We start from the raw sequence: 26,020 nt of genomic DNA, 5'->3' as shown, positions 1-26,020 counted from the left end.
ATCATTTGAACTAGAGCTCTAGGCATAGTCTTAAATAGACCTCTAAATGCTATTTTAGAGACCTTTAATCTGCATCTTAAATAGAGCTCTAAACATGATCTCAACTAGAGCCCTACCTAGATATGATTTTACATAGAAGTCTAAAGATCATATTAAACAGAACTTTAGTCATCATCTGAACTAGAGCTCTAGGCATAGTCTTAAATAGACCTCTAAATGCTATTTTAGAGACCTATAATCTGCATTTTAAATAGAGCTCTGAACACCCTCACTAAAGTTCTAACCATCATCTTAACTAGAGCTCTAGTAATCATCTTTAACTGAGCTCTTACAATCATCTTAAAACTCTAGACCAGAACTAGGCTAGCTCTCTCGACATCATCTGTAATTAAGCTCTCAACATCACCCTGACTAGAGCTCTAAACATTACCTGGACTAGAACACTACATATCTTAAAGAGCTCTAATCACCCTAACTACAATCAAAACATCACCGCCGGCCAGAGCTCTAGATATAATCTGAACTAGAACTCTAAACATCTTCGTAAATAGAGCTCTGAACATCCTCTGGACAAGAGCTGGAAACAACCAGGCACAGGGGCAGGACTGCTCGGTTCAAGTCGGGCTAATGGTTAATATTCTACGGCCAACGTTATCTACAATGTCCCTACGTCTTCAACATTGGTGCCATTTTCAAGCAAAACATTGTTGTATTTTTTTTTTTTCATCAATTGGACTGAAACACAAAACATCGATCCGCTTGCCTCGATGGAAAGAGAGAATCGTCTAAAGTAAGACAGCAAATCCACGCGTAGAAAGAAAAACTACATCAGAACAAGTAATACATCCTAAATAACATGGTTATACAGCATTTATAGGCAATACAAGTTGGGACACTTTTGATATGCTAGAAACAAAATGAGGCATCATCACAAAAGGCTACAAAGAACTCAAGGGTCCTGTGGGAGTGAGTGCTTGTGTGCGTGTGTGTGTCTGTAAGTGTGTGTGTGTGTGTGTGTGTGTCTGTGGTATTGCTTGTCTGTGTGTGTAAGTAATTTAGTGAGAGTTGTGTGTGTGTGTGTGCTTGTGTGTGTTGAAGAGCTCGTGTGTGTACATGTGCATGCTTGCGGGGGTGTGTGTCTGTATGTGAGTGCTTATGTGTGTGTGTGTGTGTGTGTTTGTGCATGCATAGCCGTGTGTGAAAGTATCTGTGGTTATGTGTGTGTGTTTGTATATGTTTCTGCGCATACTTATACATGTTATGCATATTCATTTCTATGTGTGTGTGTGTGTGTGTCTGTACCCCAGTCCTCCAAGCAGAATTCTACATGTCTGCGTGTCAGCTAATGGTGCTATAGGTCGGGGGTCGTGGGTCAAGGTTCAGGGGTCGTTTAGACCAGTGGACAGTAGTGACATTTCAACGTGACGCCAGCAGACTGCATACTGCTGTGGTCAGTCTTGTATCGTTGTATCTTGTCGTATACTGCCCCTAGTGTCTAAAGCTATGTAGTGCTGTGTTCCGCTGTACAGTACAAAGCAGAGAGAGAGATAGTCCTACCAACACAGCTCTACCCATCCTGCCTTCTTCGCTACTGCGGACGGAAGGAGTCAGTGCTGGGTGTTGTAGTTTTTGTTATTGTTGTAGTTTTTTTTTTTACGGTGAGTTGGTGACAAATGAACACCACAGGCTAAACTAGACATTAGGCAACTGGACAGTTTGGCTCCAGAAACAGGAAAAGGAAACGAATACTTAAGACCTGCCCTTACAAAACAAAAGACAAGGAGCTGGGACACCAGTATCATAGGTGTCGCGCGGCATAATACAAATCCTAATGGAGTCTTTAGGGACTCTTAACAGACCCTTAAGGGACTTTTGAAAGACTCTTAATAGACCATTAACAGTCCCTTAACAGAACCTTAACAGACTCTGAATAGACTCTTAACAGCCTCTTAATAGATAATTAAAAGACACACGGTTTTAAACCTTACAGGCGGAAGCATTCCATCGTCTCAATATATTAAATTAGTCCTCAGGTATTTTTAACAGTACAGTGGTAAAGAAAAAAAAAGAAAAAAATGCAGTCCATGTTTTTGATGCAAAACATATTAAATTCTTACAAAGTAAGCCCGGGAAAAAGGACAATACGCGGTACTCCCTGTACGAATAGATCCTCTGACACTATGTGCTAACTATGAATCCCATAGATCAAACGGTCCATACGTCACCGCAGTGCGCAGCGACTCCCTTCCAAACCACAGTCTAGACGACCGCTGTAGATAACACATAAGATAGATATATAGAGAAGGTTTGCCATCCACACAATGCACTATGCATTATAATAATCCCCCTCTCGTTTTTCATGGCTAAATCTCAAAGGCGTGGATTTAACTGTCACCATGACAATCATGTGCCTCGGCGCCTGTTGTATCATATACTGGATATAACTTTATTGTTCTTAAACTGCATGCATTACTGGCATGCTGTAGTCAAACTCGTGGTCTCGGCCAAAGCTCTATCCGCCACCTCTTCGGCACAGGGTGAAATCTGGAAGTAGCATAATCATCGTCATCGTCATCAACATCATCATCACCGACGCCGTGTGTGTGCTACTGGGAGCGTACTGGAGCGATGACGCCAAGCCACTACGTGCTCGCGCTCATGCTTCGTTGCCACGGAAACAGCGGGGGGGTTTGGGGTTGGAGGGGGGGGACTTCGGAATTAAACTGCCATTTCGGGGCGCAGGCGACGGCTAACGGCTAAAGTCAGAAGCGCTTTGACGGTTTCGGTTTGGGAGATTTGGTTCTAAAAACAAACCGAGGAAATGATAAAATAGATCTGCTGACAGAGGCGTTCCGGTAAGAGAACATGTCGAACTGTCAGGAACTAAAGGCCACGGTCTGTGCTGATTGGACAGCTCGTTCTGGGTGACGTCGTAAAGGGAACAGCTACGAACTAGCTACGAGCTAACAGCGGTGACTCAACATGAAAACCAAAACCTCCAACATCCACAGACTGGCAAACAGTTACAAGCTGCCCAGAAACAGAACAATATTCTCTCACATCTGAAAAAATTATCACTCTTAAAAAAAAAGAGAGCCATTTACTCTCAGAAATATTATAAAATAATAGTAATGGAATCACTTTGAAAAGTATGAAACGCAATTCAGTAGTTAACAAAAATAATAGCACTTTCAGTAAACTGGATTCTTTACATTTTTTAGAGATATTGAATAATTAACGCCAGGTTTATTCCTTCTGACCACGTGCCCTGAAGCAAACCATTGCGTGCGGTCAAACTCCAGCAACACCCCCAGGGATTCTTTTGTATATGTCGACAAACATCTCAATCTCTCCCTCTCTTTCACTCTCTCTCTCTCTACCTCTCTCTCTACCTCTCTCTCTCCCTCTCTCTCTACCTGTCTCTCTCTACCTCCCTCTCTACCTCCCTCTCCCTCTCTCTCTCTCTCTCTCTCTCTTTCACTCTCTCTCTCTCTCTCTCTCTCTCTCTCTCTCTCTCTCTCTCTCTCTCTCTCTCTCTCTCTCTCTCTCTCTCTTTCAACGAGCCTACGGCTAGCAGGGTGGCCACGGTAACTAGGGTTACTACTGTGATGCTCCTTGGACCCGGTCGGCTCTGGATGGGTCGCGTCGGTCTTCAAGTCTTGTGAGAAGAGTTGAAATGACAAAGTAAGATTTTTTTTGGGGGGGAAAACAATGACCCCACTAATCTGTAAAAAAAAAAAGAGAAGATAAAAAAAAAAAAGAGAAGTCACACAGAGCAGGTGGCTGTTTCTAGGGAGGCTGGTCGTCATGACAACGGGTTTCTGGTCGCATTCATAAGAGTGGATGAGAAGTGGAGTCACTGTTTCCTTGCTGCTGTATTTGAACCTGTCTGTTTCTCCTCCGGAACCTGTCTGGACGCAAAGACAGACACAGTTATAAATCAGACAGGCGGACGAACCGACAGACGGATGGACAGATAGACAGACAGACAGACAGACGGTACGACAGACAGGCAGACAGACAGTCTGAAAGAAAGAGAGTCAAACAGACCTGCAGCCGGACAGAAAGACAAGCAAAACGATTGACAGACATATGTAGACAGCAAAAGAGAAGGACAGACGAACAGAGAGTCAGACGGAAAAACTGACAAATAGAAAGATAGACATACACATACATACAGTCAGAGAGTCAGACTAACAGACAGACAGACGGATGCACAGCAAAACATACAGAGCAAGACAGACAGACCGTCACTCAGACACAAACAATCAGAGAGACAGACAGAGATTCAGTCAGACTGACAGACAGAGATTCAGACAGAGTAAGAGAATCAGAGAGACAGTCAAACAGAGGTTTCGGCCGGACAGACCTCCCCCTATAAGGCGGACTCCATGTTGTCTGCGGTGCTCTGGTCTTCCAGGTTGTAGATGAACTGTGTTTGGCTGTTGGGCTCGTGGGTCATCTCCTTGCCCAGGTTGTCCAGGGTCACGCTGGACGCCAGCATCTCCGTGGGCGTCAGGTAGCCCTCGCCGTTGGGGATGTACTTGCGGTAGTTGCGTCGCAGGCAGCGCCAGGTGGTGGTGTAGAGCAGGAAGGCGGAGGTCTTGAGCGCGATGGCGATGCTGACGTACAGGTGGCGGTAGGACACGTTGTCGTACAGCATGCAGGCGCCGCGCTCCCCGCACACACGGCTCCACAGCAGGCAGGTGGAGTCGATGCCCATGCCGAAGATGAGGGGAGGGGGGATGAAGCCTGGTGGGGGGGGGGGGGGGAGAGGGGGAGAGCCGGGACAGGAGGAGGGTCAAAGGAAAGCGGCAAAGATGGTACTCTGTTGCCTCTTTTCCACCGACGGTACCAGTTCAACTCGCCACGACTTAGCGTGGCACGACTTGGTTTGGTTCCAGGCGTGTCGTGTTTCCATGTAGAGCAGAGTACCTCTTCAACGTGGGCGGGGTCGTCATAGCGCGCATGCGCGGAACAGCAGTGACGTACATATCCACGCGACACATAAACGGACAGGGCTACGCACAGGGGCGTCTCCTCCTCTGTCACGGTCCACGGCGTCTTCTTGCGCGCTGATCCTGCCGTGTTCAATAATCAATCACTATTGTTGAATGAACGCTGAAGCTAGTAGTAGTTAAAGATGCCGGGTGTCGGGTGTGGCCAATCAGTGGCCATCAGCCTGTTTACGTCACACATAGGTATCAGATCAGCTCTCTTGGAACCTCGACGGAGGTGAGACGTAAAATGTACCAGGTACCACATTTTGGTGATCGAAGCGCAAGAAAAGGCGGGCTAAGTCGAGGCGAGTTGAGCTGGTACTGTCGGTGGAACAGGGCCGTACGAAAGTTCAGGTAGACCATTTGATCTGGGTTCTGTCTCTTAGGCCTGTATCACAGTCACCTTCTTACCTGGATCACAGCTACCTTCTGACCTTTGTCACAATCACGTTCTCTCAGACCTTAAGGCCTAAAGACATTTTTTGTTTGGTTCCGGTTTCCGACCGACCCTGTCAATTTATGTGCAACCCAAATTATTATTTTTTTTTTTTTGCAAACTATAATTACGTTTTTGTACAGCTCCTCTTCATTCTATACAAGGATGAGCTATTTTTCTAGTTTTTAAATGAAAACAACCTACCTATCATTCGCTCCCGCTGGAAAAAATAAAATAAAAAAATAAAATAAATTCCCTACCTACCCATGACCTCAACATACAACCAACAGGAACCAAACTTTTTTTTTTTTAGGCCTAATCACAGTTACAGTCATTAAGACCTTCATCACAGTTACAGTTTGTCCTTAATCACAGGTACAGTCTGACCGTTACCACAGTTACAGTCTGACCTGTATCACAGGTACAGGCACTAGGACCATTTTCCCATTTTCACAGTTCTTTATAACTGTTACAGTCTCTGGACCCGAATCACAATGACAGTTTGTAGGACCTGTGTGTCTTACCTATCAGTCTGAGCAGCAGGAACAAGACTCCCAGGGCGTAGGACTTCAGCTCTGGACTCACAGTTCTGCAGAAGAAAACACAAACAGCTCGCATTACTTAAATGCTGCTTGCCGACCACAGGCTAAGGTTGCAGGTGTGAATCCCTAAATAGCTCAGCATCCTAGTGATGGAGCAGGATAGAACCTGCTATCAGGTTCAATTCTTAATGCATGCAGCCTACCACTCGGCATCCTAGATTCTCTACCCCCTGCCTCTTCATTAACGAGAAATGATCTAAAGTCGATTTAAATAAGTGTTTCATGATTACATCCATCTAGCACCACTCTCATATCATTTGTATTCACTTGTAATCAATCACTGAAGCTCAAACGATTCCCCTCTCTAAGATATTTCACCTGGACACATTTCTCCACCGCTTTCCCGGCTGCCTATTACAGAGCCGCCAGCGCCCTCTAGTGGACGTCTGCTGTAGCACAGCACAGCAGACCTCCACCAGCGCCCTCTAGTGGACGTCTGCTGTAGCGCAGCACAGCACCTGATGAGGATGATGACGGAGGGCGTCTGGGCCATGGCGCCGATCATGCTGCACACACAGATGACGCAGAGGAAGGTGAGGAAGGCCTGCTGGCAGCCCGGGCTCGGACACTTCCCCGGGAGAGCCACTGCCTCCTCCCGGTTCGAAGAGATACAGGTACAGCTTGTCAGGTTCTGGGAGCAGGGAACGAGGAGGTGAGGGAACAAGGAGGCAAGGGGACAGGGAGGTCAGGGTTAGTGGAGGTGAGGAAACAAGGAGAAGAGATACAGGTACAGCTGGTCAGGTTCTGGGAGCAGGGAACGAGGAAGTGAGGGAACAAGGAGGCAAGAGGACAGGAGGGAGGGAAGTGAGGAGGCAAGGGAACAAATACGAAAGGGAACAAGGATGTAAGGGAACGGGGAGGGAAGGAACTGAGGAGGCAAAGGAACAAATAGGTTGAAGGAAAGGACGTAGTATTAGAATGAAAATAAACTAGACGCAAATAAACGTCTATTATATTTTAGGAGATAGATATAATCAAAGTCATAGATAATGTCCAACAAGACGGTTATTACTAGCCCAGAATAAACCAGACTCATTTAACCTAACTGACAAATCAGAATCAAATATTCAACCAACCTGTGTAACGCTGTAACATAGTGTCATCTGAACTGATCTAATCTAGTATTACATGGACAATGAGCCACAATGGACAGAGGGACCAACGCCAAAAGGCTCAACTTTCTCATGCAGTGAATCCCGATCCAACACGTGTGCTAGCCTGTAGCACAGGGGTCACCAACACACCAGGGCGCCCGCAAGGACCACATGAGGCGCCCGCAGGCCTGTTCTGAAAATAGCAAAGCTCATTCTTGAACAACTCTTTCCCACCTTTTTTAGGTCATTGTTGATAATTATTGTGAGAAATCATTAACATGATCAGTGTCTTCACATAGATGAGTATCATTAATCAATATTAACAATATATAGCTAGAGGCAAACTGAGCAAATTTGTTATTTCAGAAGAGTGTATCAAACTGGGTGCCCTTCGTATGACTCAGTACCCATGAAGTAGCTCTCAGGTTCAAAAAGGTTGGTGACCCCTGCTGTAGGAGATATTCAACCAACTTGTCCAACGCTGTAACATAAAGTCATCTGAACTGATCTGATCTTATATGACATGTAAAATAAAACCCAACAGACTAAACTGCTCATGTTGTGACTCAGACCAACAGGTGTGCTAGCCTGCAGTGGCCACGACGCCACCCACCGGTTTGGTGCAGCCGGCAAAGCATGCGGAGAGGTAGGTGATGCCGTTGGAGCCGCACACGGGGCTGACGGAGGAGGTGTAGCAGTTACAGTTACTGATGCAGGCGGGCTCCAGCCGCTGCCTGGACCTCAGTGTCCTGCAGGGTCAAGGTTCAACAAGAGAGAGAGAGTTAAGGGCTGATTACAGTCCCACGTTCACGCAACGCAACGGCCGCGCAGACGCTTCGACGCAGTCGTGGACCTTTATGGTTCTGCGTCGGGTTTTAGTAAGCGGACCAATCACAGCCCTTGCTGCCGCGTTGCCGCGACGGAAAGTAACAATTTTTGGGAGGCGCATGTCCGGCCCTTGCGGTGGACGCAAGGAGGGTCCGTGAGGACTTAAGGGGTCCGTAACCCCCGTGCGTTGGGTGAACGTGGGATCATAATCAGCCCTTTAGATATAGCTCTAGATCTAGAAGACAACACGTTTGAGGCATTGACATACGCAGAAGTCACTACTGGCATTAAAAAAATTTGGTTCATGTCTTCATCACACAGACAGATGTCAAAAGTTACTTTAGGCATAATGAGAGCATTAGGTTTAGGTGCAAATGTTTAAAAGCTGAATTAATAAATTTACAACGATCCAAAAATAATTCACAAAGACAAATCCCCTATCTCCATCAGTCAGTCCTTACTCGTTGCCGTAGGGGACGGTTACCCCGGCGACCGGCCCGGTGTCACAGCCCAGGAAGAGGAAGGAGACGTAGCAGGCGGTGGAGATGAGGTTGACCAGCATGGCCATGCGTACGGCCCCCAGAGCCGACAGGTTGAGCTTCTTCACCAGCAGCCCACCCAGGAAGATACCAAGGCAGGCACAGGGGATGGCGGTCATCCCTGAGGGGGGGGGGGGGGGGGGGCACACCACACTCAGTCATGGAGCAGACGAAGGGTCCATGCACTCAGAGTCCCGTCTTTACAGATTCTCACCTTTAAAGGTCCCATGACATGCCACCAGGTGTGAGCGTGATTAGCCGTTACAAGCCATTTTGAAAATCTGCCCCTTATGACATCACAAGTGGGAGTGTCCACCTAGATGTGTGCTGGATAGATCAGTTTACCAGCCTACCGAGTGGACTGTTGAAAACGTCGCTCATCTATCCGTCACACATCTACGTGGACACGCCCACTTGTGATGTCATAAGGGGCAGATTTTCCAAACGGCTTGTAACGGCTAATAACACTTACACCAGGTGGCATGTCATGGGACCTTCAAGATCCGTTCCTTTCTCTGAGTCTGATGCTAATGATACGCAGCCCCAGAACACACTTTTTCTGCCGTTTGAAGTCAAGTCAACAGCGGCAGGTGCATGTGGTCTTCTATAGGCGGATCATATTGGTTGCCCAATGTTTTAACGCATTTCCCTGAATGAAAAATGATGAGACGGATCATTGGGGAAGGAAAGTGTTGAGTTGTTCAGTGTGCTAAAAAAAGGCCATAGACGTGAATGAGCTTGGACTAGGTGAGGCTGAGGACTATCAAAGCATCACATTAGGAAGCCCCAAAACAATCCACGTGCTGCACGGCCTCAAGGCTGGGCAAAGTGCAGAGGAGGAGCCAACCTTTACAGGAAAACTTAATGTTAAAGCCGTGACGTTAGGACACCATCAGTCAGTGGCAAAAACAAGCACTTTTAGAGGACGTACCTCAAAGGGCGCTATATCCTATAGGATAACGTTGGAGAACTTTTTCGGGGATTCACAGCTGCAGCGTTCTACCTCAATACTGGACCAATCTACAAAGATCGTTCTCTACATTAGTCTCTTAGAGCCAAAATGATCGGAAAACAGGGTCCAGCTAAAGAATCCTGAGGTTTTCGTTGAAGATCAGGCAGAGTAGAGAGGAGCCACCAGAACGCTCTCTTATTGCGCTTTCACACCTAGACAAGTTTCTCATTTTATTTAAAATGATTCATTGGTTTTGTATTAACACTCAAGTGCCTTAAACAGATGGATCCCTTTTGCAGTTTAACTTTCTGTATTGTGAATCCGCCAATTCTGGAGACTCTGATTTCTCCTTCCCCCCCCCCCCCTTTTAGGTGTGAACTGGCAATACAAACTTGACGTTGTCAAGCTAACTAAACTACAAAAACAAACAGGTTTCTAGTCTACTTTACAGAATATACATGGGAAACTCACAACGCTTAATTGTTGTGGTCGAAAATAATGGAACAACAACAACTTTGTGCGATCTTGGGTTTTTCAATTTCGTTTGGTGTAATTTAAAAACGTCTGTGCTTTTCTGAGTGACCACAAGCAACTGCTTTATGAAGTCGTCATATTTCGATGAGTGCTTTCACCTCATCTTACCCCGACGACTGAATATTTGGATTATTTCAAGTTTGCGGCAAAAGTGCACTTTCAACCCACAATGAAAGCATTGTGTTTTTGGTTCGCTTACTGCAGTTGGGTCGGATCTCATTCCCACCTCAAGGCATAACGAACCACTAGTTCATTTTTTTACTGGTTTGCTTCCCAGCAGGGTTCAGATGATTATACACACCACCGCAAACAAGCCGACCTAATGGGGGAAGCGCTCCAGCGTTAGCTTAAAACCGACCAGTGTGTGAGCTCAGTGTGAAAGCAACCCTAAGACAGAGAATAATGCAGAGGAGCCATCAGAACATGGTAGGAAATACAGCAAAGTGCTTAAGTGCTCAAGCCACATGAATCAACAAAAGTGCACGAGTCAGTTTGTGATTGGTTGATGGAAGAGACGGGTTTTCTTAAAGATGCGGAGCAGCAGAAGATGATTGGCGTATTGATTATTGAACCTGTGGTCTAATGGCACTCTGGTGGAGACCGTTCCAGTTGTGGTGTATGTCATTTCTGTGGGTTAATCGGTGTGTTTACATGCACGCCTCAATTAGAAAAAGGCTTGATAATCCCATTAAGATCATACTCAGAGTTAAGTATTTATGACCTGATTGCCGCGTTTGCAAGGCCACTCACATCATTGGAGTACTACATAATCCTTTCACACATGCACTCAAAGTCGGACATTCTCTGGATAATCCCCGGTGGGACTGAAACAACCAAAACATTAAAAATGCTAGGCACACACACACACACACACACACACACACACACACACACACACACACACACACACACACACACACACACACACACACACACACACACACACACACACACACACACACACACACACACACACACACACACACACACACACACACACACACACACACACACTCCCGCTGGCACCAACCAAGGAGCTGATTGGCTGAGGAGGTGGTGAGGTTGAACTGCTGCTCCAGGTATTTCCCCAGGAAGGCCGCGAAGCCCGCCACCACCGCTATCTCCATGCAGGCCGCCAGCGCCACGCAGGTGAACACGGGGTTGGACAGCAGGAAGCGGGTCACCCGAGGTATGACTGAGACAGGGAGAGAGAGAGAGAGAGAGAGAGAGAGAGAGAGAGAGAGAGAGAGAGAGAGAGAGAGAGAGAGGGGGAGAGAGAGAGAGAGAGAGAGAGAGAGAGAGAGAGAGAGAGAGAGAGAGAGAGAGAGAGGGAGTGAGAGAGAGAGAGAGAGAGAGAGAGAGAGAGGAATGAATAGAGTTAGAGAGAGGGATAGAGAGGGAGAAAGACATAGAGATAGGGAGAAGGAGAGGGTGGATGATGAGAGAGAGAGGGAGGGGGGGGAGAGAGAGAGAAAGTGTGATAACGCTATAAATACATTTCCATAGTTTAGTGATTGTCTCCTACATTTACCAACGCCCCTTAGCAACTCACCACCTCCCCTTAGTGACGAGCAAGCCGCCCTTAGCAACACGCAATCTCTCCCTTAGCAACAAACCATCTCCACATAGCAACATAACACCTCCCCTTAGCGAAACACTGAGATTCCTTAGCAACATACTATCAACCCTGTAGAAACATGCTAACTATCCCCAATAGCAACACGCTAACATTCCACAGCATCACTTCATCACTATCTTTTTTTCCCCTCCGTTTTCCTTGGCAGCGTTTCAGGAATTTCTCCGTAAAGAAGGACTCATTGCAAAAAACGCATTTATAGCTGTAGAAACACCGTGGTACAGATTCAAGGCGCTGGTTCTCCACCAAAAAGAGAAGAAGACGAGGCGGAGCATGTGCATCAAGCCTGCGCGCTGTACACAAACATACAGCGGAGGAGGAGAAAGCGGTGGTTAAACGGCTGATAGAGCAGAAAATACTTTTTAATGTACAGTTAGCAATTCAATTTGCCAAGGGGCTGTATTTAAAGCTACAAAAGTAATACAAATAAAATCAAACAATTTTTTTACGCAACTCTAATGTTGCCACCTGGTGGGGGGGGGGGGGGGGGGGGGTGGCGATGACGTCATAGTTTGCGTATCTAGCGTCCGCACGAATCCGAACCCGAAAACGCATAGGGCCGCTTTTGTCTTATTTCAAAGCAGTGGATCCGTCTGGACGGTCGGCCCAAACGCACGACTTCTGCGTTTCACAAAAAAACCATGTTTTTTGTGTGGACGGGGCCTTAGTGACCGCCCATCTCTACTTCGCAACATGCTCCTCCCCTTGAACCGCACATCACCTTAGCACCCCTCTTTTCCCCTCCTCCTCTACCCTCCTCACACCTCTCTAACCCTCTGTTCCTCCTCCTCACACCTCTCTACCCCTCTCTAACTCCTCCTCACCGGCTCAAAAGCACCGTAGAACCGTACCCCTTACCTCACCTTAGCAGCCCTGTTACCTTCCCCCCCCGTCCCCCCGTCCCGCCGCGCCCCGCCCTCCTCACCTCGTAGATGCTGACAGACGGTGAGGCCGCTGTTGACATCAAAGTGGAGCACGGCGGCGTTGCCGGGCTTGTTGTACTCTGTGTTCAGGGAGGGGGGCAGCATGGCCTGCTCGCTCTCCACCCCGCTGTCCACGTCCTGGGGGTCCAGCGACTGGGGGAAGCCGAACATGAAGAGGGACGAGAAGAAGAGTAAGGCACCGCACAGCAGGAAGCCCGCCCACCACGCGCCGATCCACCGCGGGTCGTCCGGGGTGATGTCCAGTTTACCTGGGGGACAGGTAGGGGACAGTTGGGGAACAGTTAGAGAATAGTTAGGGAACAGTTAGGGGACAGTTGGGGAACAGTTAGGGAACAGTTAGAGAACCGTTAGAGAACAGTTAGGGAACAGTTAGAGAGCAGTTAGGGAACAGTTAGAGAACCGTTAGAGAACAGTTAGGGGACAGTTAGGGAACAGTTAGGGAACAGTTAGGGAACAGTTAGGGAACAGGTAAGGGACAGAGGAGGGTTAGAGAACCGTTAGGGGGCAGGTAGGGAACAGTTAGAGAACAGTTAGGGAACAGTTAGGGAACAGTTAGAACCGTTAGAGAACAGTTAGGGAACACTTAGGGAACAGTTAGGGAACAGTTAGAGAGCAGTTAGGGAACAGTTAGAGAGCAGTTAGGGAACATGTTGAGATTAGATAGAGAACATATAGAGAACAGATGAAGAACAGATAGAGGACAGACAGAGAACAGGTGGTCAACAGATATAATGTTTTTCCGATAAGATCAATAACAGTTCCCTCCAAGGTGCTGACATGGTTTACCGCGGCTCTTCCCGGTGACCCGTGAGCCAGAGGCGAGCGTTTGGTTTATTGAGCACGCGCTGTTATTCAAAGCGACAGAGACGAGAGTCCTTAAGGAGCGAGACAGCATCAGAGCATCCCGCTCGAGGGATCCAACAGGTCATGCTGTGGGGATGAAACCCAGTAACCTTTCGGCTGGGAGTCCACCAACTGTGCCACTACCCTGCCCTACTACACTGACACGGTTACGGTGTGACACCCGGTCCTCCTGGAGATACGCTGACCTCCCGGCGGTCTGGCGTCATGTCCCCTTAGGAAGATTTTTTTTTTTAAATCATACGATTCTTGATGCTAATATCAGATTATTTTTGTGAATCATCTGGTGCAATTCACAAGCTAATATAAAGAGAAGATTGAGCATAATGAAGTACGAGGGTGTATTTATAAAGCCTAATTTTACTTTAATGTAGCTGTAAGTATTAATAGCAGTTTGTACTATTTTTGTGATGCCGTTATTCACGTGACATCCACTCATACGTAAGGTAAGGTGAGGTCATCTTTAAAATCTCAGCGGGGAAATTTGCTGCAAAGCCAGCAGTAATAAAATCCTCATCAACACACACCAATCAATCACTCAAAGTAGGCCTTCTTTGCGGACCAAAACAGCCTGTCCGAGGCCACATGCTTGGGGCGATCTTGTGGTTAAATTGCAGTGAAAATTTCTCAACAGACCGAAACAAGCCTACAGCTATTGTGTATGTGTTTGGGTCTTGGGGCACATTGTTTTTGAGCAAAATGTGCTGATCATAGTTGGATCATGGGAAAGGTATAGCACCAGTTTTAACTCTGTGTAGGCTTACTTTCCATAATGTAAGAATGTGATCTGAGTCTGTCAGCGGCAAAAACAAGCACTCTCAGAGGTCCACATTGAAGGGGCGCAGAGGATTACATTTATGTATTAGGGACTGCAGAGTTCACTCTCAATCACACTGTCTGTATTAGTACCTTAGACTCAAAATGATCGAAAAACAGGGTCCAGGATAAAATATCCCGAAGGTCTTCTTTAAAAACAAACAAAACGAGCACCTGGTAACCCGTCTTTGCAGCAGTATGCCTGATGACATCACGTGGAACAAGCTCAACAAATCAGGGAGCCTAGTTTTTATTATACCCAGTGTTGGTCCATAGAGCTGTCCTGTATAATCGTGCTATTTAAAGAGGCTACCTTGGTCTACCTCCATTTGATGGAGCACAACTTCTCTTACATGACATTGCCAAGATCAGTCTGTTCTGGGCTAACTTTAAAACACGACAAAGGTCGGAACATCTCAGATAACGTCCTACAATACACCAACAAATATGTTTTTCAAGCCAGCCCTAGCAGAAGAAGTAGCAGCAGAAACGTTAACACATTAACCTTTTCATTTATTTTAGATTTAAGCTTTCTTTATGATTAAAGTTTGTATTAATTCATTAAGTTACATTAGTACATTAGTTACATTACTTAGTTACTTTGTTACATTAAGTAATCTATTGAGTTTCTGATCATCTACCACTATGTTCCGCTGAGACTGGCCAGACTCAGAGGCTGTCTGGCCTTCACCAGATCATCATGATGATCATCCAGAACTATCTAGGTGCTGTGCCGATCTTGGGCCCATGATAAGTCTAGGTGACGGTGAGACAACTATCATGTAATGGAGACATGCTAGCTCCACACTCACCGACAATAATCCCATGGATGTCCAGGTGGATACTACCGTGTAACAAACAGTTACACCCCCAACCCGATGGAGGTCAACCCTGCCAAAATACAGTTACTCTACCAAGCTAAAAGTTGTTAAAGCTGCCTACTGCTTTCTCCTCAACCTTTTAAAGGCACCCAGTGCAACTTTATGTAAACATTCAATGAAAAATAAACATTCAATTTCTAGTCTTTTTTACACGTAGTAAGTTTCAATAACTCCATACCATTACATATCGACATTCAAGGAGCAAAGATGAGACGTCGTTGTGTGGTGAGAACTGATAGAAAATCGTAAACAACAACAATCGCCGGTGGGGAGAAGCCATTTTTCCATTGACTGGAAGCCTGCTTTATTTATGGTAGGTTACAAAAAATAAAGAAAATGGCAGCATTGTTGTTGTTATCGATTTTCTATCAGTTCTCACCACACAACGACGTCTCATCTTTGCTGCTTAAATGTCGGTATGTAATGATATGGAGTTATTGAAACTTACTACGTGTAAAAAAGACTAGAAATTTAATGTTTATTTTTAAGCCTCGAAAGTTGCACTGGGTGCCTTTAATCTAGAACAACAGACACATCCTTCCATAAATCAACCATACAGGATCTACATGTTTACATGTGACACTGTGTCTTTCTAAATGAACCCTTCTTTCTGTGTTGTTCTTGGTCCAGCCATGTTGTCTCTCATATGTCCAATGTACGATTCCATAGAAAATGTGCTTAAACCTTGAGCACTTACTTTAACACTGTACCACATACGCACTGACTCCACAGAGCAGCAGCCAATCGGAAGAGGAGGCCACGGTGCCCTTCTACGTTAACTTACTTGTGTCGATGAAGGCGGCGTCCACGTAGACTTTGGTGCAAACAGAACCTAAGATAAAGCCACAGGCTGGACCGAACACCAGGGTGGAGAACAGGATAGCTGGAAGGCAGAGAGAGAGAGAGAGAGAGAGAGAGAGAGAGAGAGAGAGAGAGAGAGAGAGAGAGAGAGAGAGAGAGAGAGAGAGAGAGAGAGAGAGACAGAGTCAGTGCAAGCAGTATAATTAAACCAGGTAGAAAACCTTGTAAACATAACAAATACAGACACATTACTCTGTTTCCATTTATTACCTTTACTCTAGTGGTCATGGCAATTCTAACTATCCATTTGTTGCTTTTCAACATTATCTTCTACTTCCCTACACATTCATCTTCCAGACATCATCACCTTCCTCTCGTCACTGCAGTAACGCAGAGTGCACTTTTAATTCTTCCACCAGAGGGCAGCGCTGCACAGCTTCCAAAAGGGAGGTACAGTAAACGGATATTTTGAATGGTCTGCATTTTCTCTTCAGGCCCTTCAGAATTTCTGTTGTTGATGATAATTTGTCCTACGCAAGCCTGAATTGTATGGCTGATTGGTAACTTGTTATGTAATCATTAAAGGACAGCTGTATCAAAAGATAGATTTCAGAGATCTAATCAAAGACGATCAAGTCAGAGTGGATGCATTGGTAACATCTTGTGAGATCTAAGGCTAACATAAGCTAGGTTAGAGCTTTGGCTGTTTTTACTCTTTAGTTACTCCAACCACCACTCTGCAGCGTTATAGTTTTATCATAGTATAGGGTTAAAACAAAATAACATTGGTTCTTATCGTACTATTAATCAAGGTTTCCTGTTGAACTCTGCTCAACTTATCATTTCAGACCAAAGGTGGTGGAGAATAGACAAAAAAGGTCAATACATGAATCACCACACATCACACAGCAGCTTATAGTAAGTACGTACATTTACATTCAGGCCATTTAGCAGACGCTTTGATCCAAAGCGGCTTACACCGGTTAACGCACACACCGACGGCAGAGTCCGCCATGCACGGCGGCGGCCAGCTCGCCGGGCGCCAGGTGTCGAGGCGTCCCTGAGCAAGACACCTTACCCTAGCTAGGTGTCTTGCTCAGGAACACCTCACCACTCAGCTTGGAGGAGCCGAGGATCGAACTAGCAACCTACCGAGCACCTAAGCCAACGTAAGCAGTAGTAGTAGTGAATAAAATGAGTAAGTGAATACTGTAATGCACATCCTCCCTAGTCCTGAATTAGGTAAAGCTGAACTTAGCGGTTGTCAAAGGATCCTCACTTTTACCACCCCAACGTGTTGATTATATTTTCCCCTCCTCCCTCTCACCCATTCCCCCGCCTTCCATATTTAACAGTGATTGACAGTCGCTGCAGCCAATCAGGGGACTGGCACTGGGATGTAAATTGCCCTGAGCTGGGCTCTGAGCTGTGGCCTCACAGGATTAATGAAGCTGTAGATCTGAGAGAAAGCAGAGGATCTATCACGCTCACATCCATATGTCAGCGATCAATGACCCGGGGATCAATAGGGTGCAGGGCCGGCGTGATCAGGTATCTGCTCCTCATTGTTCAACGTGGTAGATACAACATGGACGGGCGCGAAGGGGCTCAAGCACTGATCTGTTGTCCTGATCACTGGATGTTGGTTTTCACTGCAGACTCCACCAACCAGTATTCACTGTTTCGTTGTTATTAAATCACGTTAAGATATTGATTGGTTATCAGCTTCATGTGCTTCTATATGACAGCACAGTTACCTTCAAATGGTCAATGTGTTATATTTACTTAATATTATGTCTGTCTTTCCCTGTCTCTCCCTCCCTCTGTTGGTTTGGCTGATTCTTCCTCTCTGTATCTCTGTACATCTGTCTGTCTGTGTCCGTCTCTCTCTACCTTGCTTGCTCTCTCTCCCTCTTTCTGTGTGTTTGGCTCTTTCCCGCTCCCGCTGATTGCGTGTGTGTCTGTGTTCGCGTGTCTGTGTTTTGCTCTCTCTCGCTGTGTTTGTGTGTCTTTTTGTGATTGTGTGCGTCTCTCTCTCTCTGTCTGTGTGTGTGTGTGTGTGTGTGTGTGTGTGTGTGTGTGTGTGTGTGTGTGTGTGTGTGTGTGTACGTGTGTGTGTGTGTGTGTGTGTGTGTGTGTGTGTTTGTGTGTGTGTGTGTGTGTGTGTCCCTCTCTCTCCCACTCATTCACTCCCTCTCTTCCACTCCCTCTCTCCCTCTCTCTCTCTCTCTCGCTCTCTCTCGCTCTCTCTCTCTCCCCTCAGCTGGTATGCTGTTTCAATATTTTAGTTCTCTTTGCTTCATGTTTGCTAACAGTTGGGCCTCCCGTGTCCTATTGCATTATTGACAGCAGCTAAACACTGGCTGTCTTCACACGCTAAGCTGCTGTACATTATAACTCTATACTGTACTGTAATATAATAGCGCTCACTCACACTCACACTCACACACACTGTACACACATAGGCATGCACGTACAAAAGCACAACACAGAAAAACGACCACACACAAAAACACACACACATTAAGTTAACGCAAACACATACACACAGACGCACGCGCGCACACACACACACACACACACACACACACACACACACACACACACACACACACACACACACACACACACACACACACACACACACGTCTATCTGAGATGAAAGGGATGGAAGAATAACGTAAAATGACTTTGTTTTTGGTGGCCATATGTTTCATCTTTGTATTATATATATGTGTACCATCTTCTCTTGAGAGATAACGGCAATAAACCAAAAAAGGAACAAATCAATCTGGAAGCAAACCGAAAAACCAGAAACAGTGAACACAGCGTTCTCTCTCCTTTTGTGTATCCAAACCTTTCTTTTTCTTTAATTCATTGAAATAAAGCCAAGTCATTCTAGTCTTTGAATCACGATTAGCAATTAGCTTAAATATGCTGCATAAATAGCAGCGATCGGTCTCCCCGGGGGAGCATTGACGCTAGGCAGCTCGCCAAGCGCTGCTCTCTTTGTCCCCCTAGCCTGCTACGGGAGCCGGGAGAGCCGACCGTCAGCCCGACCGCCGTCCAGGACCGGCCGTCGGTTTCTGCTTGCAGTGGCGATCGATAGAAAGAGAGGCAGATACTTAGTGATGTTCTCCTCTGATCTGCACCAGCTGAGCTCTCAGGTAACAGACTCTCCGGCCAACAACACTTGAGAGTAGGTAGGATCAACCACAGAGGGTCATTAATAAATCATAATCCCAGTATGAGGTTTTAATTGTAATAGTTATGTATTTCGTTTTTTTACGTAAATATTTGTAAGCACCCTAGAGTGAAAGTAGCGGGTTGAGTGCAATGTAAAGGCAGATATGATTATATATTGCTAATCATCTGAATAAATACAACAACTTTTGATTTCCTGAACCCAGACTTAACTATTGTTCAGTAGAGTGTTCATAGTTTTATAATACGATAAACATATCCAGTAATGCAATTATAATTATATGAGAAACGAATACTAGGAATTGAAAACAGGACATGACTAAAGTGACCTTAATGACCATAATAATAATAACTTGTGGCTCGACAAGGCGCCGAGACATTGCCTAGCGAAGCTTAGACTTTTGTATTGAATACACAGAGCAGCAAGCTGTGTGCTGTAAACAGTAGCACATGGCTTTTAAGGTAATGACATTGGCTGTGAAGATGTAATATGTTTATGGGTTCTGGTCTTTCTAGATCAATTACAGCAAGTACATCAAAAACCTCTTTCCCCAAATCAATCAATGGATCAATCTCTGCTCCTTCGTCTTAATCACATGCAATATGCTTAGAGGAGTCGCAAGTTGGCCCAAACAATTACTTTAGAATGGACCATCACTTACTGTGAATCGGTTATTTAAATAATGACAGATATTTAATAAATGCATTATAGAATACTATACTGTAGTGGTAAACATTTTGCTTGCTCCACCCTTGACAACTTTCATGCAAGAAGTAGCCCTGCTCTGCCTTTGTTGCAGCACAAAGTGTGCGTGTGTGTGTGTGTGTGTGTGTGTGTGTGTGTGTGTGTGTGTGTGTGTGTGTGTGTGTGTGTGTGTGTGTGTGTGTGTTGGTTTGTGTTTGTGTGTGTGTGTGCGTGTGTGTGTGTGTGTGTGTGTGTGGGTGTCAGCTGACCTGCTTCTAAGATAAAAGGAACTCAATGACTTCTTGGTACTGGAAGGAAAGCATGCGCCCGTGACTGTGAACAATGTTGTGTTGTACGTCTATCACTGGAGAAGACAGAATCCTGTTGTTGTACTGCTGAATCATTTAGATGTGGCTAGATGGATATCAACAGCACTGTACACAACACACATTAATACAGGGGAGTGAACCAATTAGGTAATTTAGGATGATGTCATGTAATCCTGTCTGTGGGGATGTTTTTAATCGAGAGATGTGGTTCTTTAGAGGAACAGAATGGGCTTAGTGTAAGTGATGTGGATAAGACAAACATTCAACCAGCGAAAACAAACATATTAAACGTTTCCCGTTTGCAACTATTAGAGCAGCATTATGAAGTAATATGTTTTTGGAGTACTTTTCTATAATGCTTTCTGATCAACCTATCATAAGGCTTCACTGACTGTGTGTGTTTGTAAACCACCTCGTAACATGGACTTCTCTTCCTTCCACTGAATAGACAGCATTCCCTTGACGGGAAAATAACTTTCCCTGGACGGAATTTCACTCTGGAAAATCTAGATCTAGTCAGCCCGTGAAAGGTGTGGAGGAGACAGGAGAGGATAGAGTAGAGGAGAGAAGAAGAGAGGAGAGGAGAGGAGACAAGAGGAGAGGAGAGGGAAGGAGGAGAAGCAGAGAGGAGAGAAGGAGAGGTGAGAGGAGACGAAAGAAGAGCAGACAAGACGAGAGAAGAGACGCGTGGGGGAGACGATGAGGAGGTAAGAGAGGTGGGAGAAGGGCTTTGAAGGACAGACAGAGGAGAGAGCAGAGGAGCGACTGCAAGGTGAATCACAGGCAGCCACCCCAAGCTTCACCTTCCCAAACTACCTCGAGGTCAACCCCCCCCCCCCCATCCCCCTCCCCCAGCATACAGGACGTTCACCAGACAAGAGGCTGCGGGTCGCGCCCCCACAGTGTGAAGCCGCGTGAAGGGGTTGATGTCTATATATAATACACATACACCGAGAAGTGTGAATCATCACACTGTGGTGTGACACGCTAACAAGAACATACTGATTACCGTTTGGCGCACGTTTTCATTCGGCCGAACGAGAACGCACAAGAACAACGCGCCCCCTAGCCGGGCTAAGCTCCGTCGTAGACGGCACGTTGGCCTGCTGTCATTTTATTCAGCACAAGGGACGTGATCGACAGGACTAGTTCAACTGACTCTGTACGCAAATGGCTGTTTGCCGTCGCTTCCCTGTCGTCATCGTGTTAAACCAGCCAATAGCGCGCCAGGGGGAGACCCCAGCTTGGTGATTGGCTCCCGCAAAAACGCCTCGTACCCCCCCCCCTCCCAGACTCACCGATGTACAGCGAGGAGTCCTTCCGGCGCACGTGGTCGTCGATGTACGCCACACCCAGCGGCTGGACGGGCGTGGCCCCGATGCCCAGCAGCACCTGGGCGCCGATCAGCAGCAGGTACATCATGTTGGTGTTGGCCCGGTTGCCGCAGCTGAAGCCCGCCTCGCGGCTCTCCGTGCGCGACGTGTTGGAGCAGATGTCGCGGCCCTCGTCGGCGTGCCACGAGTCGCCCGCCTCGTACTCGTACTGGTGCGTGAGGAACTCGGGCAGCGCCGACAGCAGCGCGCCCAGCGCCATGACGATGCCCCCGCAGCCGATGAGGCGCGGCCTGTGGGCCTTGGCGCCGAAGTAGCTGACGAAGAGGATGAGCGCCAGGTTGCCGATCTCGAAGCTGCTGGCGATGACGCCCACGTCGGCGCTCTGCAGGTTGAAGCGGCGCTCCAGCGTGGTCAACACGCTCACCTGGGAGGGGGGGAGAGAGGGGGGAGGGAGGGAGAGAGGAGTCGGACAGAGAGGGGGATGGGGGAGAGAAAGAGGGGGTGAGAGAGTGAGAGAGAGGGTTGATGGATGGGGGAGGAGAGAGAGGGGTGAGAGAAGGAGCGAGAGACGGGGGATGAACGGGGGGGAAGAGAGAGAGGGGTGAGGGAAGGAGAGAGAGGGGTGATGAATGGGGGAAGAGAGGAGACAGAGAGGGGGATGGGTGAGAGAAAGTGGGGTTGAGAGGGTGAGAGAGAGATGGGTGATGATGGGAGGGAGAGAGGGGAGTCAGACAGAGAGGGTGATAGGTGAGACAGAAAGAAGGGGGGGAGGGAGAGTGAGAGGAGGTGAGCGACCAGTAAAGCTCCACTCGACCCAAAAGTTCATTTCTGGCCAGGCTGTGTGCGTGTGTGTGTGTGTGTGTGTGTGTGTGTGTGTGTGTGTGTGTGTGTGTGTGTGAGTGTGAGTGTGTGTGTGTGTGTGTGTGTGTGTGTGTGTGTGTGTGTGTGTGTGTGTGTGTGTGAGTGTGTGTGTGTGTGTGAGTGTGTGTGTGTGTGTGTGTGTGTGTGTGTGTGTGTGTGTGTGTGTGTGTGTGTGCGAGTGTGAGTGTGTGTGTGTGTGTGTGTGTGTGCGCGTGTGTGTGTGTATTCACTGTCGATTGTTTCCAGAGATGGGAGGCCACATTGCTCTCTCCTCCACCCCCCCCATATCCCCTTCGCCCTAGCCCATCTCCAGTTCTTCCTCTCGCTCTTCCCTCCTCTTCGCTACTATCCATCCATCCATCCCGTCGGCTCACCCCCCAGGTGTGCTGCGGGTCGGCCCGTCGAGGGGCCGGGAGTCTGGGGACAGGGCCCCCACAGTGGGTGAGCCTGTGACCCCCACAGTGGGTGAGCCTGTGACCCCCACAGTGGGTGAGCCTGTGACCCCCACAGTGGGTGAGCCTGTGACCCCCACAGTGGGTGAGCCTGTGACTGGGGTCAGCCCGGAGACACAGGGGCCTACCGTACCGGGGCCTTCAGTTGACATACAGCTGTGATCCACTGACCAGAGACAGGGACAGGATGGTGGCTCTCCCACGGAACCTCGAACACCACCGGGAACATTCATACCGCACAACCTGCTGAACACCACCACACGGCCGGCTGGAACTACAGACGAGCTGCCGTGTTACTTTGTTACCGTGTTACATCATGTTATTGCATTATGTTACTCTGCAATGCTGCTGTCAGGTCGGTTCTGTTACGTTACGCTACAATATGTAACGTTATACAGTGTTACTCTATGTTAGGCCTATATGTTTTTCTCTATTTTAGGCATATTTTATGCAAAGGTACTGTACGTTATGTTATGCTACTCTGTTATGTTATATTATGCTACTCTATGTTATGCTAGGCTACTCAATGCTATTATACTCTATGTCATGTTATTATATACAATGCTATGCTACTCTATGTAATCTTACTGTTATGTTATATTATGCTACTGTGATATGCTACTTCAATGTTTTGTTATGATACTATGTTAGGTTATGTTACTCAATGTTCTGTTACTCTAGGTTCTGTGATGATACTATATGTTGTGTTATGTTACTCAATGTTGTGTAACTATGTAATGTGATGCCACCCTATGTTACGCCACTCTATGTTACCTCATGCAATTGTATGTGACTCTATGTAACGTTATCCTATTTTAGGATATTGTACTCTGTTACACTAACGTTATGTTACTCTTCTCTATGTTATATTACTGTATGTTAAGTTACACTTTGTTATGTAATATTACTCTGTTATGTTAATATTTGCCATGCTTCTATGTGCTATGTTACGTTATATTACATTATGCTATTATAATCTAAGCAGAGCCATTCAAGGGTAATATAATTAAACTTTAGGTCTAAATCCGACAACCTTAACATAAATGCATAACTTGAAGAAAATATTTATATAAACTTTATAATAATGTAAATAAAGAAAACCCTAGATTAAACAGCTACATCACACAGCGCCACAAGTCGATAGGTCATTCCAGAGCAGTGTGCTGACTGCACACTAAAGCACAATAACCCATCAAAATAAATCAACATTTGCATTATCGCGTGCTATGACCTTCGTTCTGCGGACAGGTGGTATAAATCATAAACTTTGCTGAGTGTGTACCGGACTATATGCGTCTCTTTGCTCCAGCGGGGTTAATACATGATGTAAGAGATATTAAAGACGCCGTCACGGCAACCGCATTACATACAGGCCCGGTGTGTGGAGACCAGCCAGCGTTCAACCCTGCTAAAGCAGCCTTTCATCTGCGCATTTCTAGAGCAGGTAACACACACACACACACACACACACACACACACACACACACACACACACACACACACACACACACATTCACCCGGACCAGCGGGACGACTGGCTCATGTGGATGACTAGGAGGGTTGATGCAGTCTGCAGAGGCCCATCTGTGATGGTCACACCAGCCAATGCTAATGCGCATTACTGCGCGAATCAAAGGGTCCATTCATTTCCCGGGGCAGGCAGGCTGACCGGGCTGGATCATTAAAGCGTTATTGCCCGCATCGACACACGAAACCGCAGCACCGGCGGCGGCGTAGCGTCGCCTCTCCCGGGGTGTGTGTGTGTGTGTGGGGGGGGGGGGGGGGGGGGGGGGGGGGGGGGGGGGCGCTGCTACCGTGACCTGACGTAACCGATGGGCAAAAAAAAAAAACGGGTGAAAAACCATGATTCCGTACAAGGTTATGACGACGCGTGTGGTGAAAACTCACCAGGTAGGCGCCCACCGTGCCCTGGGCCAGCATGAGCGCGCACTCCGACACGAGGAAGATCTTGATGTTGGAGAAGCACGACGTCTTCTTCTGGCTGTCATCCTGCTCCGGGTCGTCGCCGGTGCTCCTTTCGGTGCATATCTGCTGATTCTTCACCTGCATGCTTCTACTCGTGGGGTCTCACGCTCCGGGCGCGTTCGGCGGCATGAATCGGGCCGAGGTCTGTCCGTCCGCCGATCACCATCTGCAAGCAAGGACGCGGGGCTGCACTGAGGGCTGCAGGAGGCTGGTGGTGGTGGTGGAGGGTGGTGGTCGTCACCGGACGCTCTGTGGATGCGGGCTATGTCCACTCAGCACAACACATCGTCTTGTCTGGGCCGTGGTGGTAGCGGCGCGGATGGGGCTCCTGCAAAAAACGGTGTTGCCGTAGAACTCCCGGTGTCGTCTCTATAGCCCCCCCCCCCTCCCCCCCCACCCCTGCTGCGTAACGGCACCGTCGGAACGTCGCAGCAACTGTTGTTAAACGCACTTCACGTTTCGCTTCCACGTTCGAGCTTTTACGGCGCTTCCCACGAGTCGGCGAAGAGACTTCGGGCGCAGGCCAATCCAGACACGCTCACACACACACACACACACACTCGGCTCACACGCACTCGACTTCGCTGCTGTTGCTGCTGCTACCGCTGCACCCTCCTATAGGCTGCCGTCTCGAGACCTGACTAACACCTCTGACGTAGCCCACCTTCTATTGATATATGGATGAATCAATTTCTAGATCTGAAGATCTATTTCCATCTCTCTCTCTCTCTCTCTCTCTCTCTCTCTCTCTCTCTCTCTCTCTCTCTCTCTCTCTCTCTCTCTCTCTCTCTCTCTCTCTCTCTCTCTCTCTCTCTCTCTCTCTCTCTCTCTCTCTCTCTCTCCCCTGCCTCAGTCACTCTCACACTCTTTCTCCCTCTCTCTCTCCCCTGCCTCAGTATCTCTCTCTCTCTCTCTCTCCCCTGCCTCAGTCTCTCTCTCTCTCTCGCTCTCTCTCTCTCTCTCTCTCTCTCTCTCTCTCTCTCTCTCTCTCTCTCTCTCTCTCTCTCTCTCTCTCTCTCTCTCTCTCTCTCTCTCTCTCTCTCTCTCTCTCTCTCTCTCTCTGTGTCTAGCTCTCTCTCATTGTTTCTCTGTCTCTCACACTGTTTATTTATATCTCTCTTTCTCTATATCGCTGTCTTTCCCCCTCTTCTCTCCTTCGTATATAAATTGAATCGAAGTGAAGTGTGTGTGTGTGTGTGTGTGTGTGTGTGTGTGTGTGTGTGTGTGTGTGTGTGTGTGTGTGTC

The 26,020-nt window shown here is 47.4% G+C and overlaps 1 protein-coding gene across 2 annotated transcripts; it reads right to left on the bottom strand.

Moving 5' to 3' along the window:
- Window positions 1-673: 673 nt before the first annotated feature.
- Window positions 674-25,635, bottom strand: LOC132471855 (solute carrier organic anion transporter family member 3A1-like). Of its 2 annotated transcripts, none has more exons than XM_060071178.1 (11): window positions 24,698-25,635; window positions 21,441-21,900; window positions 15,908-16,006; window positions 12,547-12,813; window positions 11,016-11,180; window positions 8,422-8,620; window positions 7,746-7,881; window positions 6,497-6,669; window positions 5,961-6,025; window positions 4,370-4,752; window positions 674-3,907 (listed from the first exon to the last, which is right to left on the bottom strand). In XM_060071178.1, exons 1-10 carry the CDS (start codon window positions 24,857-24,859, stop codon window positions 4,376-4,378), a joined length of 2,103 nt encoding a protein of 700 aa, XP_059927161.1. In that variant the 5' UTR covers window positions 24,860-25,635; the 3' UTR covers window positions 674-3,907; window positions 4,370-4,375. The 2 variants fall into 2 exon arrangements, with proteins under 2 accessions (XP_059927161.1, XP_059927160.1); XM_060071177.1 differs by having other exon boundaries at window positions 674-3,911; window positions 24,698-25,634.
- Between the last annotated feature and the right edge of the window lie 385 nt (window positions 25,636-26,020).

This window comes from Gadus macrocephalus, chromosome 14, assembly GCF_031168955.1.
Source record: "Gadus macrocephalus chromosome 14, ASM3116895v1".
Lineage (NCBI taxonomy): Eukaryota > Metazoa > Chordata > Actinopteri > Gadiformes > Gadidae > Gadus > Gadus macrocephalus.
This window is presented reverse-complemented; position numbering and strand designations above follow the sequence as displayed.

Coding starts and splice junctions, on each gene's coding strand:
- LOC132471855 (XM_060071178.1), bottom strand. CDS start 24,859: ATGCAGGTGAAGAATCAGCAGATATGCACCGAAAGGAGCACCGGCGAC. Junction 21,901..24,697: donor GCACGGTGGGCGCCTACCTG/GTGAGTTTTCAC, acceptor CCCCCCTCCCAG/GTGAGCGTGTTGACCACGCT. Junction 4,753..5,960: donor CCTGCTGCTCAGACTGATAG/GTAAGACACACA, acceptor CCCCCCCACCAG/GCTTCATCCCCCCTCCCCTC.